Source organism: Callithrix jacchus, chromosome 5, assembly GCF_049354715.1.
Source record: "Callithrix jacchus isolate 240 chromosome 5, calJac240_pri, whole genome shotgun sequence".
NCBI lineage: Eukaryota > Metazoa > Chordata > Mammalia > Primates > Cebidae > Callithrix > Callithrix jacchus.
In genome coordinates, this window is record NC_133506.1 from 103,574,273 (window position 1) to 103,588,746 (window position 14,474).

Here is a 14,474-nt window from a genome sequence, read left to right on the forward strand (position 1 = left end):
TATGAATTAGACATTACACATTCCATTAGCTATTCTAATGTTAATAAGTGGTAGAAATGCCTGCATATAGAACACCAAAAACTGTAAGTACTTTCCCATATATGCTGTGTCATAATCAACTACAGTGAAATCACTTAATAACTTGAATTGTTGAAAGCACCTCTGCAGCAAAAGCTATTTATTGTATCCAATTTGGCCATACAAAATGAGGGCTACACTTCCCTGCCTCCCTCACAGCTAGTTATTACTATACAGTAGTCTTCTTTTTATCCTTGGGGGGATATATTCCAAGATCCCTAATGAATGTCTGAAACTGCAGAGAGTACATATACTTTTGCAGTTTGAAGTATGACAGAAAAACTAGCCATTAATTTCTTTTTCCTTCTGCATGATTTAATGAGTAAAAGATTTGGTCTTACTGTAAATCTTAACAACCTCAGCATACAATTTTCTTTCTTTCCTTACTAAGTTGAGAACTTTTATCTTTTATTCCCTCCCTCCCTCCCTCCCTCCCTCCCTCCCTCCCTCCCTTCCTTCCCTCCTTCCTTCCTTCCTTCCTTCCTTCCTTCCTTCCTTCCTTCCTTCCTTCCTTCCTTCCTTCCTTCCTTCCAAATAGAGTCTCACTTTGTTGATTAGGCTGAATGGAGTGCAGTGGTGTGATCTTGGCTTATTGCAGGATCAACTTCCTGAGGTTCAGGTGGCCCTCCTACCTCAGCCTCCTGGGTAGCTGAGACTACAGGTGTATGCTACCATGCCCAGCTTTTTTTTTGAGACAGCATTTCACCACGTTCCCCAGGCTGGTTTTGAACTTCTGGGCACAAGCCATCCACCTGCCTTGGCCTCTCAAAGTTCTGGGATTACAGGCATGAGCCACTGTGTCCAGCCGAGAACGCTCACCTTTTCACTTCAAAGGTAGCACTTTACAGCTTCTCTTTGGCATATCCAAATTGTCGGCATTATTACTCTTATGACTGGAGCCATTATTAGGTAGAATAAGGGTTACTTGAACAAGAATACTGTGGTATCATGACAATCTATGTTACCTGCTCATTAGTCACGTAATCTAGCAGCTATTAAGTGACTAATTAGCAGGTAACATAGACAACATGGATATACTGAACAAAAGGTGCAAGATTTCATTACATTACTCAGAATGATGCACAATTAAAAATGTATAAATTGTTTATTTCCGGAATTTTCCACATAATACTTTCTGACCGTGGTTGATTGTGGTTAACGGAAACTGGAAAGCAAAACCATGGATGAGGGGGCGCTACTCTATGCCTAAATTCTGGCCAAAGACGTGATAATAAATATTTGAAATGCAGGATGCATTCTATCTTAAATATGACTTTCAGAAACTCCTCTAGAACATATATTTTATATTTAACTGAAAAAAGCAAGACCCATTTTACAGCTGAAATAAAAGAAAAATTTAAAAGTGGTTTCTTATATCAGACACCATATTTAAAACAAAAGGTCTTCTACTACCTTTTCAGAAACCCAATTAAAACACTTCTTCTATAATCTAGTGCAATGGAAGTTATACATAAATTGACAGTAGAGACATTCTGGTTTGCATTTCACTGGTGAATGTAATTAACTTACTTGATTTCTGTTCAAGGTCTAGACTCAGGTTGAGCAGCAAAATATGCTTGAGGTTTGCATGACCTGACTGCCAGAAATAAAATCTGACTTAAATGAGAATTTTCTGAAAATACTTTAAAAACCATTCCACAAAACAGGGAGCTGATGTAGAAGAACTGCATTACTACCTGAAAAGTGATCTTTCCTACTTGATGTTGGAACTTCCTCTTGCAGTTCAGAACTCAGGAATATTTGCTCTTCATGTATTTGTTCCCAAGACCTCATTTCCTTCAGAGGGACTTCAATGTACTCAGAGGGTATGGGCTCCCCAGATTTTGTACTTTTTAACATACTATCTTTTCTTGATTGTGAAGTTGAGCCTATGTCTTCTTGCTCTTCTGAAATTATCTCTCCATAGGGTTCTCGTTCTGATTTTTGGTATGGTTCTTCTATTATTGACTCTCTGAGTGATTCCTGTTCTGCAGTTGGCATTCTGCGTGATCCCTGTTCTGCTACTGATCCTTTGCGTTGACCGTGTTCTGCAATAGACTCTCTGTGTGACCCCTGTTCTGCAATTGATCCTCTGCGTAACCCTTGTTCTGCAGTTGACTCTCTGCTTGGTCTTTGTTCTGAAACTGAAACTCTGTGTGGTCCTTGTCCTACTATTGACCCTTTGTGCTGTCCTTGTTCTGTAGATGGCACTCTGTGTGTTTCTTGTTCTATTATTAACTCTCTACTTGACCCTTGTTCTAGAGTTGACTCTGTGTGGGTTCCTGGTTGTATTACTGATTCTATGTACAGTTCTTGTTCTGCAGTTGGCTTTTTGCCTTGTTCTTGCTCTTCAGTTGAAATTCTTTGTGGTCCTTGTTCTGCAGTTACTCCTCTCTGCTCTTCTGGCAGGTTTGCAGGTAGTGTTGATGTTCTCTGTTCATTGAGTTTAGGTTGATCTGGACTTTCTAATAATTTACTCTGGGTTTTGCTAGAATGTTTTGCAGAAAGTAATGTATTCATCTCTAAGAGCACTTCATCAAAGCCTTCGTAAATGTGTTTCTGATTATCCATGTCTCCCCACAACTCAGATAAGTTCATCTCTTCAAATTCAATGAATGGCCCTAATACAGAAAACAAAACATTCACCTAAACTATTGATCTTATAATGCCGAATTAGAGCTATTAAATTAACGCAAAGAAAAGCATTGAGCACAGTGATTGTAATATAGGCCTATTGCTCTAAACAAATATAAGTTACCTTTAGTTGCAACACAATAAAAAGTAAAAAGGTACCTAAAAGAACATTAAAAATGCTTACTACTCTAAGGTAGAAATCATCCCTTCCTAAAAGGTGTGATTTTGGAAATAAATAGGATCTCCTTTTGCTTTGCTACTTGGAGTGTTGCTTAGACTACCAAGGCAAATAGAATTTGTCCTCTACCTTTGTGGTCTTCCCACAATAAGTATCACATGGGGATGGGAAAGGGGACACACCTTTCATCTCAAATACCTTTTCAATATCTCCAATATAAAAAGCAAATCTTTATCCATGACAATCTTTCACTGAGGCTATGTTTTTCCAACATTCATTTTTTCCCCTTTTCTCTTGCCCTCTTCTTTGTTTTTCATTTCTCAATTATTTTCCTCTACAACTTATGTGGACACCTGGAACAGAATACTAGGAAAAGACTGGATAGTATTCACAGAATCCCACTGTTAAACAACAACAGTAAAACCTTGGTGTCTGTACTATAAAGAGTGAAACTCATGCCACAAGACTGTCCCCATTTCCCCCAAAACAGTACTGGTAAGCTATAAAATTGTGATTCTCACAATTTTTAGAAATACTCCAAGTATATATCACTCACAGATTTGTAAGTATCCAAGTAATAAATCTTCATGCAGAAATAAAGTATTGACATTCTTGGCCAGGTGTGGTGGCTCACGCCTGTAATCTCAGCACTTTGGGAGGCCAAGGCGGGCAAATCGCCTGAGATCAGGAGTTTGAGACCAGGATGGCCAACATGGCGAAACCTCATCTCTACTAAAAATACAAAAAATTAGCTGGGTATAGTGGTGAGTGCCTGTAATCCCAGCTACTTGAGAGGCTGAGGTAGGGAGAATAGCTTGAACCTGGGAGGTGGAGGTTGCAGTGAGTTGAGATCGTACCATTGCACTCCAGCCTGGGCAAGAGTGAGATCCCATCTCAAAAAAAAAAAAAATTGACATTCTTTGGAAAACTCAGCCAGTAAAATACCTTCTCTTTAGAAAAATGAAAATTAAGCTAAGCACAGTGGCACGTGCCTGTAGTCCTGGCTTACGCAGGAGGCCGAGGCAGGAGGATTGCTGAATCCCAGGAGTTTGAGGCCAGCCTGGGCAACACAGCAAGACCCCATCTCTGAAAAAGTAAAATAAAATGAAAATAAACCCCAAAATTCTATTTGTTTTGAAAATAACATCAAATGGATATTTTACTGTATAAGTAAAGATGTACAAGTAAAATGCTTGGGAAAGGGAAATACTGTTCATATAAATCTTATAATTTTAAGCTGCACATTAAAATGGAATTACCAGGCCGGGTGCAGTGGCTTATACCTATAATCCCAGGCATTTGAGACTACCCTGGGCAACATGGTGAAACACTCTCTCGATTAAAAAATACACAAAATTAGCTGGGCATGATGGTGCACACCTGTAGTCCCAGCTACTCAGGTGGCTGAGGTGGGAGAATCATCTCCTATCTGGGAGGTTGAGGCTACAGTGAGTCATAATCATGCTACTGCACTCCAGCCTGGGCAAGAAGAGTAAGACTCTATCTCAAATAAAAATTTTTAAATAAATAAAATGGAATTACCATTACTAACTTAATTTCCAAAACATTCAGACTGTCACTAAAGCAACTGTTCATTTCAATGAATTTAAAATTGAGTTCTAGCTAAGTTCTGACATAACATTTTTGAGTATTGCACTATGGGGAAAAATACATCTAGTTGCGATGAAGAGTGAATTTTGTGGGGGGAATAAACACCTAGATATCGTTATCATGATTTAAGAGAGCTATTATGTGAAGGGATTCCATGGTGGTAGAATGGTCTTGTGTTATCATATCAGTACATATCAGTGTACTGAGACACTCCAGCTTGAATATACTCCGAATGGCACTTACATTGTCGTGGGTTTCGAAGTAAACTCCTAAGCATTTGTGAACTATGGTCATAGAATGATTCCAGCAGGGCCAATGTTCTCTGCCGATCCAAAAACCCTACCTAAACAAAGGAGAAAGTTTGTGATTAGTTGTTGCAGGAGATTTTTTTTCTCTTTTTCCTTTTTTTAAAATATATTTTATTGCATTTTAGGTTTTGGGGTACATGTGAAGAACATGCAGGATTGTTGCATAGGTACATACATGGCAATGTGGTTTGCTGCCTTCCTTTCCATCACCTATATCTGGCATTTCTCCCCATGTTATCCCTCCCCAACTCCCAATCCCACGCTGTCCCTCCCCTAGTTCCCCCCCAACAGACCTCAGTGTGTGATGCTTCCCTCCCTGTGTCCATGTGTTCTCATTGCTCAACACCTGCCTATGAGTAAGAACACGTGGTGTTTGATTTTCTGTTCTTGTGTCAGTTTGCTGAGAATGATGGTTTCCAGGTTCATCCACGTCCCTACAAAGGACACGAACTCATCGTTTTTTATGGCTGCATAGTATTCTATGGTGTATATGTGTCACATTTTCCCTGTCCAGACTATCATCGATGGGCATTTGGGTTGGTTCCAAGTCCTTGAAAAAGTTTTGCAATTTACCCATCTGACAAAGGGCTAATATCCAGAATCTACAAAGAACTAAAACAGATTTACAAGAAAAAAAAAAAAAAACCCATTCAAAAGTGGGGGAAGGATATGAACAGACACTTTTCAAAATAAGACATATATGAGGCCAACAAACATATGAAAAAATGCTCATCATCACTGGTCATTAGAGAAACGCAAATCAAAACTACATTGAGATACCATCTCACACCAGTTAGAATGGCGATCATTAAAAAATCCGGAGACAACAGATGCTGGAGAGGATGTGGAGAAATAGGAACACTTTTATACTGTTGGTGGGAGTATAAGTTAGTTCAACCGTTGTGGAAGACAATGTGGCAATTCCTCAAGGACTTAGAAATAGAAATTCTATTTGACCCAGCAATCACATTACTGGGTATATATGGTACTATTATATATATATATGATTATAAATCGTACTATTATAAGGACCCATGCACACGAATGTTCATTGCAACACTGTTACAGGAGATTTAAGATTTTTATGCAGTTGGAATGTGGCTTATTGAAGCTTTTGTCATTACTACCACCACAACAATCATTATTATGCAAATAAAAGCTGCAGCATCAAAATCAGGAAAGTTATATCTTGCCTTTAGGCTTATTTTCTACTTTCCCATTCTGCGACATGTCAAAATGACCTCTGCTTAGTAAATGTTTAAGAATTTTTTGTGACTCAATATTGATGGCTAAATCCAATGTATAATGTTCAGTTCTTATATTACCTGACCTGAGTATGTCATTTGAAACAATTAAATGCTCCCTACTTGTTCTTTTTCAATTGTTATTTTTGAGAAGAATTCTAATTACAGAAAAATAGAGAAAATGGTAAAATTAACATCTGTGTTCCCAACACCCAGAAATAATGATTGTTAACATTTTGTGAATGTGCTTTAAAAAGCCTGATATAGCAACACAGTGAGACCCCATTGCTTCAAAAAATAAAAAATTAGCTGGGCATGGTGGTGCACACCTGTAGTCCTAGCTACTCCAGAGGCTGAGGCCGGAGGATCACTTGATTTGCAGTGAGCTATGATCATGCCACTGCACTCCAGCCTGGCTGACAGAGCAAGACCTTGTCTAAAAATAAAAAACAAAAATACCTGATATAGTACGTATGTCTTCCTTCAAATTGATTATATTTACTCAAAATTGAGATTCAATTCATATATGTAAAGAAATATGTATTTATTCATTTTAACTGCAATAAGGCATTCTGTAATATGAAAACACCATAATTAAAAAAAAAACTCCTCAAAAAAAAAACCTCCTCTATTGATGGGCAGTTCGATTATTTTTAGCATTTTGATATCAACATAATGCTGCAATGGATATCTTTATGCACATCTCCTTGTGTACATGTGTAAACATTTCTCTCTAGGGTAAATAACTAGAAGTAGAATTACTGGATTATATAATATATACATTTTTAACTTTATTAGTTATAACCAAATTGTGTCACAAAATGTTTATACCAATTTACATACTCGCCAGCATTGAATGAGAGTATTATTTCTCCATATCTACACCAATACTTGATATTGTTAGAGTTTATTATTTTTTCTAATCTGACAAAAATGGTATCATTATTTTAATTTGCATTTCCCTGATTACTAGTGAGATTTAATATATTTTCATACACCTACATATTTGAGTTTTTCCTCTTCTACAAATGGGTTTTTCATATCCTTTTCCCGTTTTTCAGTTGGGACCAGTTGTCTATTTCTTTTTTTTTTTCTTTTTTGAGATGGAGTCTCGGTCTGTCTCCCGCGCTGGAGTGCAGTGGCATGATCGTGGCTCACTGCAACCTCCACCTCCCAGGTTCAAGCAATTTGCCTGCCTCAGCCTCCCAACTAGCTGGGACTACAGGTGCCCACCACCACGCCTGGCTAATTTTTTGTGTTTTTAGTAGAGACGGGGTTTCACCATGTTAGCTAGGATGGTCTCAATCTCCTGACCTCATGATCCACCTGCCTCAGCCTCCCAAAGTGCTGGGATTACAGGTGTGAGCCACTGCGCTTGGCCCAGTTGTTTATTTCCTACAAATGTGTAAAATTTTGAGAATGACCATTCTTTTATTTACATAGCACATATTTTTCCCCAGTCTATCTCTTATCTTTCAATTTAACTTCTGGTGATTTTAGCCATATCAATGTTATCCATTAATTTTGAGAATATATATTAATTTTGAGGTAGTCAAATATATAAATCATTTCCTTTTGATGTACAGTGACTAACCAATAAATGATACTGAAACAATTATTTTTTATATTGGGAAAAACATAAAAGTAGATCCCACCCTCATAATGAGGAAAAGTGGATTCTATCTGATCAGAAATCTAGATGTGGAAAACAAAATTTTAAATATTTTAGAAGCAGCCAGGTGTGAGTCACCATGCCTGTCTGCTTCTAAAACTTTTTTAGACAGGGTCTTACTAAGGAATATTCCTAAGGAATACTCCAAATAAGCACAAACCATTTTGAGTTCAAAATATATGCTCTAAATTTGCTTCTTCTTTTTTTTTTTTTTTTTTTGAGACTGGGTCTCACTCTGTCACCCGAACTGGAGTGCAGTGGCATGATCATAGCTCATTGCATCCTTGAATTCTTGGACTCAAGCCATCCTCCTGCCTCAGCCTCCCGAGTCACTGGGATTACAGGTATGAGCCACCACACCCGGCTGCTTCTAAAATTTTTTAAATTTTGTTTTCCACATCTAGATTTATAATGAGAACTCCCTTTTCCTCATTAATGAGAGTGGAATCTACTTTTATAATTTTCCCAATATGGAAAATTAATTGTCCTAGTATAATTGTCCTAGTATAACTACTCCTTTTCCCAATGATTTATATTGCCACCTGTGTTATGTACTAAATTCTCACATGCTCTTGCATCTGATGCCAAATCTAATATTCTGTTCCACTGATTTGTCTATTCCAGTACCAAAGCCAACCTATTTTAATTAATATAACTTTATTTTAAAAATAAGCTCTTTGGGAGGCCGAGGCGGGTCGATCACCTGAGGTAGGGAGTTCAAGACCAGCCTGATCAACATGGTGAAACCCCTTCTTGAAATAATAATTATAATAAGCTCCTGCAGAGCAAAATAAACTATCTCTCATTCTGTAGTTTGTCTGTTTACTCTGTTTACACCCAACCTGAATATATACTTTTAATAATAAAGACATACACGGCCAGGTATGGTGACTCACACCTGTAATCACTGCACTTTGGGAGGCCTGGCAGATCGCTTGAGCGCAAGAATTCCAGACTAGCTTGGACAACATGGTGAAACCCCATCTCTACAAAAATTATCTGGGCCTGGTGGCATGGCTTATAGTCCCACCTATTTGGGAGGTTGAGATAAGAGGATCACTCAAACCCTCAGGAGGCTGAGGCTGCAATGAACCGTGATGTTGCTACTGCACTCCAGCCTGAATGACAGAATGAGATCTTTCCTCAGAAAAAAAGGAAGAAGACATACGCGCAGCCAACAAACATATAGCAAAATGTTCAAAATCGCTAATCATTAGAGAAATGCAAATCAAAACCACAGTGAGATACAGCTCACACCAGTCAGAATGGCTATTACTAAAAAGTCAAAAAATAACAGATGCTGGCAAGGTTGCAGAGAAAAGGGAATGCTTATACACAGTTGGTAGAATGTAAATTAGTTCAGCCATTGTGAAAGCTGTTTGGTGATTTCTCAAAGAACCCAAAGCAGAATTACCATTTGGCCCAGCAATCCTATTATTATTGGGTATATATCCAAGGGAATAGAAATTGTTCTACCATAAAGGCACATGCACGCATATGTTCATTGCAGCGCTATTCACAATAGCAAAGATATAGAACCAACCTAAATGTGAATTAATGGTAGACTGTATAAAGAAAATGTGGTACAAGCCAAACATAGTGGTTCATCCTGTTATTCCCACACTTTGGGAGGCCGAGGAGGGAGAATCACTTGAGCTGAAGAGTTCAAGAGCAGCCTGGGTAACGCAGTGAGTTACTGTCTCTACAAAAAAATAAAAAATTAGACTGGCATGGTGGTATGTACCTGTAGTCCTAGCTACAGGTAGAAATCCCGTTTCTACTAAAAATACAAAAATTAGCTGGGGCGGTGCCTCACACCTGTAACACCAGTCACTTGGGAGGCTGAGGCAGGAGAATCGCTTGAACTTGGGAGGTAGAGGTTGCAGTGAGCTGAGAGCTGAAATGGTGCCATTGCACTGCAACCTGAGTGACAGAGTGAGACTTTGTCTCCAAAAAAAAAAAAAGGCTACATGATATCTCAAGATATTGATGTACTATTATTTTTAAAGCATTCCCCTATATAGTATTTCATTAAACTCTCTCTTTTTTCATTTATAAACAATGCAACAAGAATTTTCTTTGTATGTATACTTTTAAACTTACTGGTGCTTTTATTTCTTTTTTTATGTTTAATATTAGTTATTAAGAAAATGCAAATTTAAAAGATTGGCAATATGAAGGGGTGGAGAGGATACAGAGCAACATAGTGCTGAACAGAATGAAAAAAAAAACTATAAGCACTTTGACAGTTTGGCAATGTCTTTTTTTTCTAATTTTTTATTGCATTTTAGGTTTTGGGGTACATGTGCAGAACGTGCAAGACAGTTGCATAGGTACACACATGGCAGTGTGTTTTGCTTCCTTTCTCCCCTTCACCCACATTTGGCATTTCTCCCCAGGCTATCCCTCCCCTGGTGCTTTTATTTCTATGGAATAACAATTTTAGGAATGGCTTGCCTGGCTGAAGCATGTATGTATTTTTTATTTAAGCAGATATATCCAGAATGATTTGCAAAAATACAACTATTACATTTTCACCAGGAATGTTTGAGAAACTTTTTTCCTCTATTTGTATCAACGATAGGTATTACCATTAAAAACTATTTTTGGTCATCTATTGAATATATAATGATTCCATGAATGGGGTATTCATATCTTTTGCCCACATTTTGGGGAGTGGTGTTGCTTATATAGAGTCCTGCCATCAGAGAAAGGAGAGTCTAGCTCAGTGCCACAGTACTTGTTGACTTTGTGGTGTATATAGTTCATCTCATTGAGTCATCTGGAAGTTTTATTTTGGTATTTGCTATTTATGTCCTGAATTCTCCTTGTTCTAACCCAGGTGTCTTCCTGGGGGTACTATCAGAACTTTCATAGTCCTCATCTCTGCACATGCACTGTCCTTTATACACAGGTATTTAGGAATACTCATCACCTTTCCTCTGGCCACAGAAGTGAAAGGGAGTACCATCAGGCCCATCTACCTAGACCCTGCCTTCTACAGCTACTACTCTTCCTCTTCAGTGCCATGTAGGACTTCTCTATGAAGCTTATAGTCTCTGAGCTATACCTAGAAAATGAAATGCAAGTGCCTGCTGTTCTTAAATTTCCTCTCAATCTACCTGGGATTTCAAGGGGTGTCAATACTGTTGCCCTCAATCTTCAACCATGATTGGAGCTCAGGAATGGGAGATCAGGTGCTAACCTTGACTTAGGGACCCAGACAACCTCTAAACTCTAGTCACATGTGCTCCAACCTCCTTCTCTCATCAGCTGGTCACAATTTCCCATTGACAGAATAACTGCTTTGATGCCATATTTTGCATTCTTTCTTACTTTATAATTCTCCATTTTTTCTTAAGGGCCCAGCATTTTCAATTTAAAGTCTGGGCTTCTAGAACTTTTATTTCGGCTACTGGTTAAAAATATACAATCACGACTGGATGTGGTGGCTCACGCTTGTAATCCCAGGGCTTTGGGAGGCCAAGGTGGGAAGATCTCTTGCACCAGGATTTCAAGAACAGCCTGGGCAACATAGTGAGACTCTGTTTCTACAAAAGTTTAAAAATTAGCCAGGCATGGTGGTGCATGCCTGTAGTCCTAACTATTCAGGAGCCTGAGGTGGGAGGATCACTTGAACCCAGAAGGTAGAGGCTGTAGTGAGCTATGATCATGCTGCTTCATTCTAGCCTGGGTGATACAGTGAGGTTCTCTCTCTCTCTCATAAATGTCATTATGTTATACATTTTTGAGCTTTGTTCCCAGATATATATTCCATTCAGAAACACATCTAACTTCTTTTTTCCAGACTCTATCTTCCCTCTGAAGGTGTTAAAATATGCTATTCTGACATATTGACTATTTAAGTTAAAGACACTTGAAAAACAACAGATATGAGAAAATCACTTGACCTTCGTGCTGTTTCTTCAAAGCAGAAGATGAAATTCCCATGTGAAATTAACTCTTCCTATACTATAAGGAAAGGCATAATTGTTATCTTAAAGGATGAGAAGTTGAGACCAACAGAATACTGTACAGACCTTGTTAGAATAACTCTTATCTTTTAAGACTCCTGACATAATTTAGTCACATTTTCACATTTTGGTATTCTTTGTCCAATCCAGTACATAAGTAACTGATTCTTTGGGTCTTCATTCCCTTAAGAGGACTCCTGTGCCATATAAAACTTGTAACTAAATTTGTATGCTTTTCTCCTGTTATTCTATCTTACGTCAGATTAATGCTCAGACCCAGCAGGAATCCTATGAGGAAGGAGGTGTAGTTTTTCCACCCCTGCACTTTCAATATCAGCACATAACTATTGCTTGAATGATGGGAAGAAAAGCAAAGAATGAAAGCAAACCTCAGCTAATTTCTCAAAATATTATCTCACTATGTTTGTTACTGCACATGAATTGGTGTTAAATTGGCCAACAGAGAATAGTTGTCCTTCAGGCATTTTACCCAAGGGTAAAATTTTGACACCTATGTCACCTAGTGTTTACTACAAGCTCTGTTAAAAGAAGCAATATTCAATAAGGATTGACTGAAAGACACACAGACATTTCAGGTTTTACAAAATATATTCCTGACTTCATTCAAATTAGCATAGATCTGAGAACGTAGATTGCAACATACTGGTTCTTTTAAGAATTGCTTTTTCTGAATTGCAGTCCAGTGTGGCATTGTTTGCCTACATTTAAAATAGCTATAAAAAACTGCCCTAATAAAGTTGTCACTGTTTAATCTATTACAAGCCCATCATAAAAGATTTTCACTTCAGCACAAAAGGGCCCCTTTAATAAAGAGACACTCCTAATTAATTTGAACCCCAAATTTCTGTACTTCTTAACACTAGTTTGTAATTATCTTGTAAACATTGTTGATAATGTGTTTGGTCGTGTTTCCCTTTTCACATTAGATCCTACTAGGAAACTTAGATCCAAACTTGTAAACAACCCACAACAAATATTTAGGTCATTATGCTATGTATTTTGGGGCTTTGTTTCAAGCTTCATTTACTATCCCCTCTCTTATATTTTTCTTCTTTCACCCTACTTTTGGTTTACATTTTGTTGTTGCATTTTATCTATTCTGTGAGCTTCCTTAAATCCTTTCTGGACATGGAGACACAAACAAGTAAGTATAAGGTTCATAAACAAATATATTTCAGTAAAGTTTGTATCTGTTTTGTAGAGATAGGCTTTCACCATGTTGTCCAGGCTGGTCTCAAACTCCTGGGCTCAAGCAATCCACCAGCCTCAGCCTCCTAAAGTGCTGGGATTACAAGCGTGAGCCACAGCATCCAGCCAAGAAGCAATTCTTTAAATGTCTTAACCCACCTTCCCGTGGTCACAATGTAGGAAAAGTTCAGCAAACATCTGCCTCTGCATGTCAGCTTTTATGATCTCCCGGAATTCATCTGCAGAGTGGCAAAGGTGCTTAAGGAGTTCCTCAAACATTTCACTCTTCAAGTCTTTAATATGTGAAGAGATGTACTACAGAGAAAAAAAAGAGGGTAAATGATTGACTTAAAACCATGCTCTACTTGGATTTTCCCCAGGATTCAATGTGCATGAAATACATTGGCTGTAAAATATTTCCATATGATTTGCTTATCACTTAGATGAAGCATTTTCATGTTAGCTGCTCTAAAAGCTGTCATGCAGAGAGAGGTAACTAATGCAATCCCCAATACCACACATCAGTGACTCTAGATATTTTTGGAGCAATTTCCCTCTATGTCACATCAACATTATATAGGGCAGACTTTCCTTACAGCATGAAACAGCAGCAGTCACCTATAAAATGCTACTTGCAAATTAAAAGTTCTAAAAATTGAATGGAGTTTTTCTATGGTATATGGTATATAAGAGCACATGTGTTGCAAGACTGGCTATATTTAATTAATGGAGTGTAAGGGACAAGAATCACGGGTGGCTTTTTGTTTTTTGATAATGCAATAAGGTATCATTATTTGTCTATAATTTTCTTTTAAAAGTATAGGGACTGAAAACAACTATACTCCTTGGCCATTTCTCTTGATTCCTGTTGAGTAGATTCCAAGAAGTGGAATTTCTAGCTTAGAGGATTAATGCACCTGAATATTTTGTAGGTTTGACATGGTGCTTGTACCTTTGGCACTCCTGTCACTGATGCATGAGTGACTATTTCTTCTCAGCCTCACCGTCAGTGTGTATTGGCATCTGGGTTTTTGCCAATTTGATAGGTCAGGAACAAATTATGTTCTTGATCTCTGCACTTTACTGTAAGAGATAGAAGGTATCCTGTGATAGAGAGAAGTGATCAAGCACTGCAAGAGTTTGAGTGGACTCCTTTCAAAGTGTGAGCTCAGCTCACAGCCAATGATTTCCTCCCTTGCCTCACGCACAGAAGTAGCCAGAGTTATACCGGATGACCCCACTTTTGTAGCCATAAATGACTGAACCGGGGGAACACTTAACTTCAGGCCATTCAGATTCTCTCCACTAGGAATTAGGGATTAGAACTGAATAACAGCCAGTTAATTTGAGTGGGCCCGAATTTGTGAATGTGTAGTGGAGGCAAAACTTTCCCTTTACTCTCTTATGGTCTTTGGCTGGGCCTGAGAATTAAATTGACATAAGATAGGTTAGTTAGAGAAAGGCATAAAATTTTAATATAAATTTTATATGAAATAGGAACTGTCATAAAGAAATGAAGACCCAAAGAAATGGCAAAAACTACATGCTTTTATTAATACATTGGGT

The 14,474-nt window shown here is 38.0% G+C and overlaps 1 protein-coding gene across 19 annotated transcripts in view; it reads right to left on the reverse strand.

The window, feature by feature from the left end:
- Positions 1–14,474, reverse strand: part of EFCAB5 (EF-hand calcium binding domain 5) — a 160,258-nt gene that overhangs the window by 54,515 nt on the left and 91,269 nt on the right. For all 19 annotated transcript variants that reach the window (XR_013535801.1, XM_035303248.3, XM_035303254.3 and 16 more), the window contains 3 exons: positions 13,068–13,223; positions 4,745–4,844; positions 1,776–2,699 (listed from right to left, as the gene is read on the reverse strand). Coding sequence is in view for 18 of the 19 variants with exons in the window: in XM_035303248.3 (XP_035159139.2) it covers positions 1,776–2,699; positions 4,745–4,844; positions 13,068–13,223 (1,180 nt within the window). In the remaining variant the exon portion in view is untranslated. The remainder of the gene's footprint in view (positions 1–1,775; positions 2,700–4,744; positions 4,845–13,067; positions 13,224–14,474) is intronic.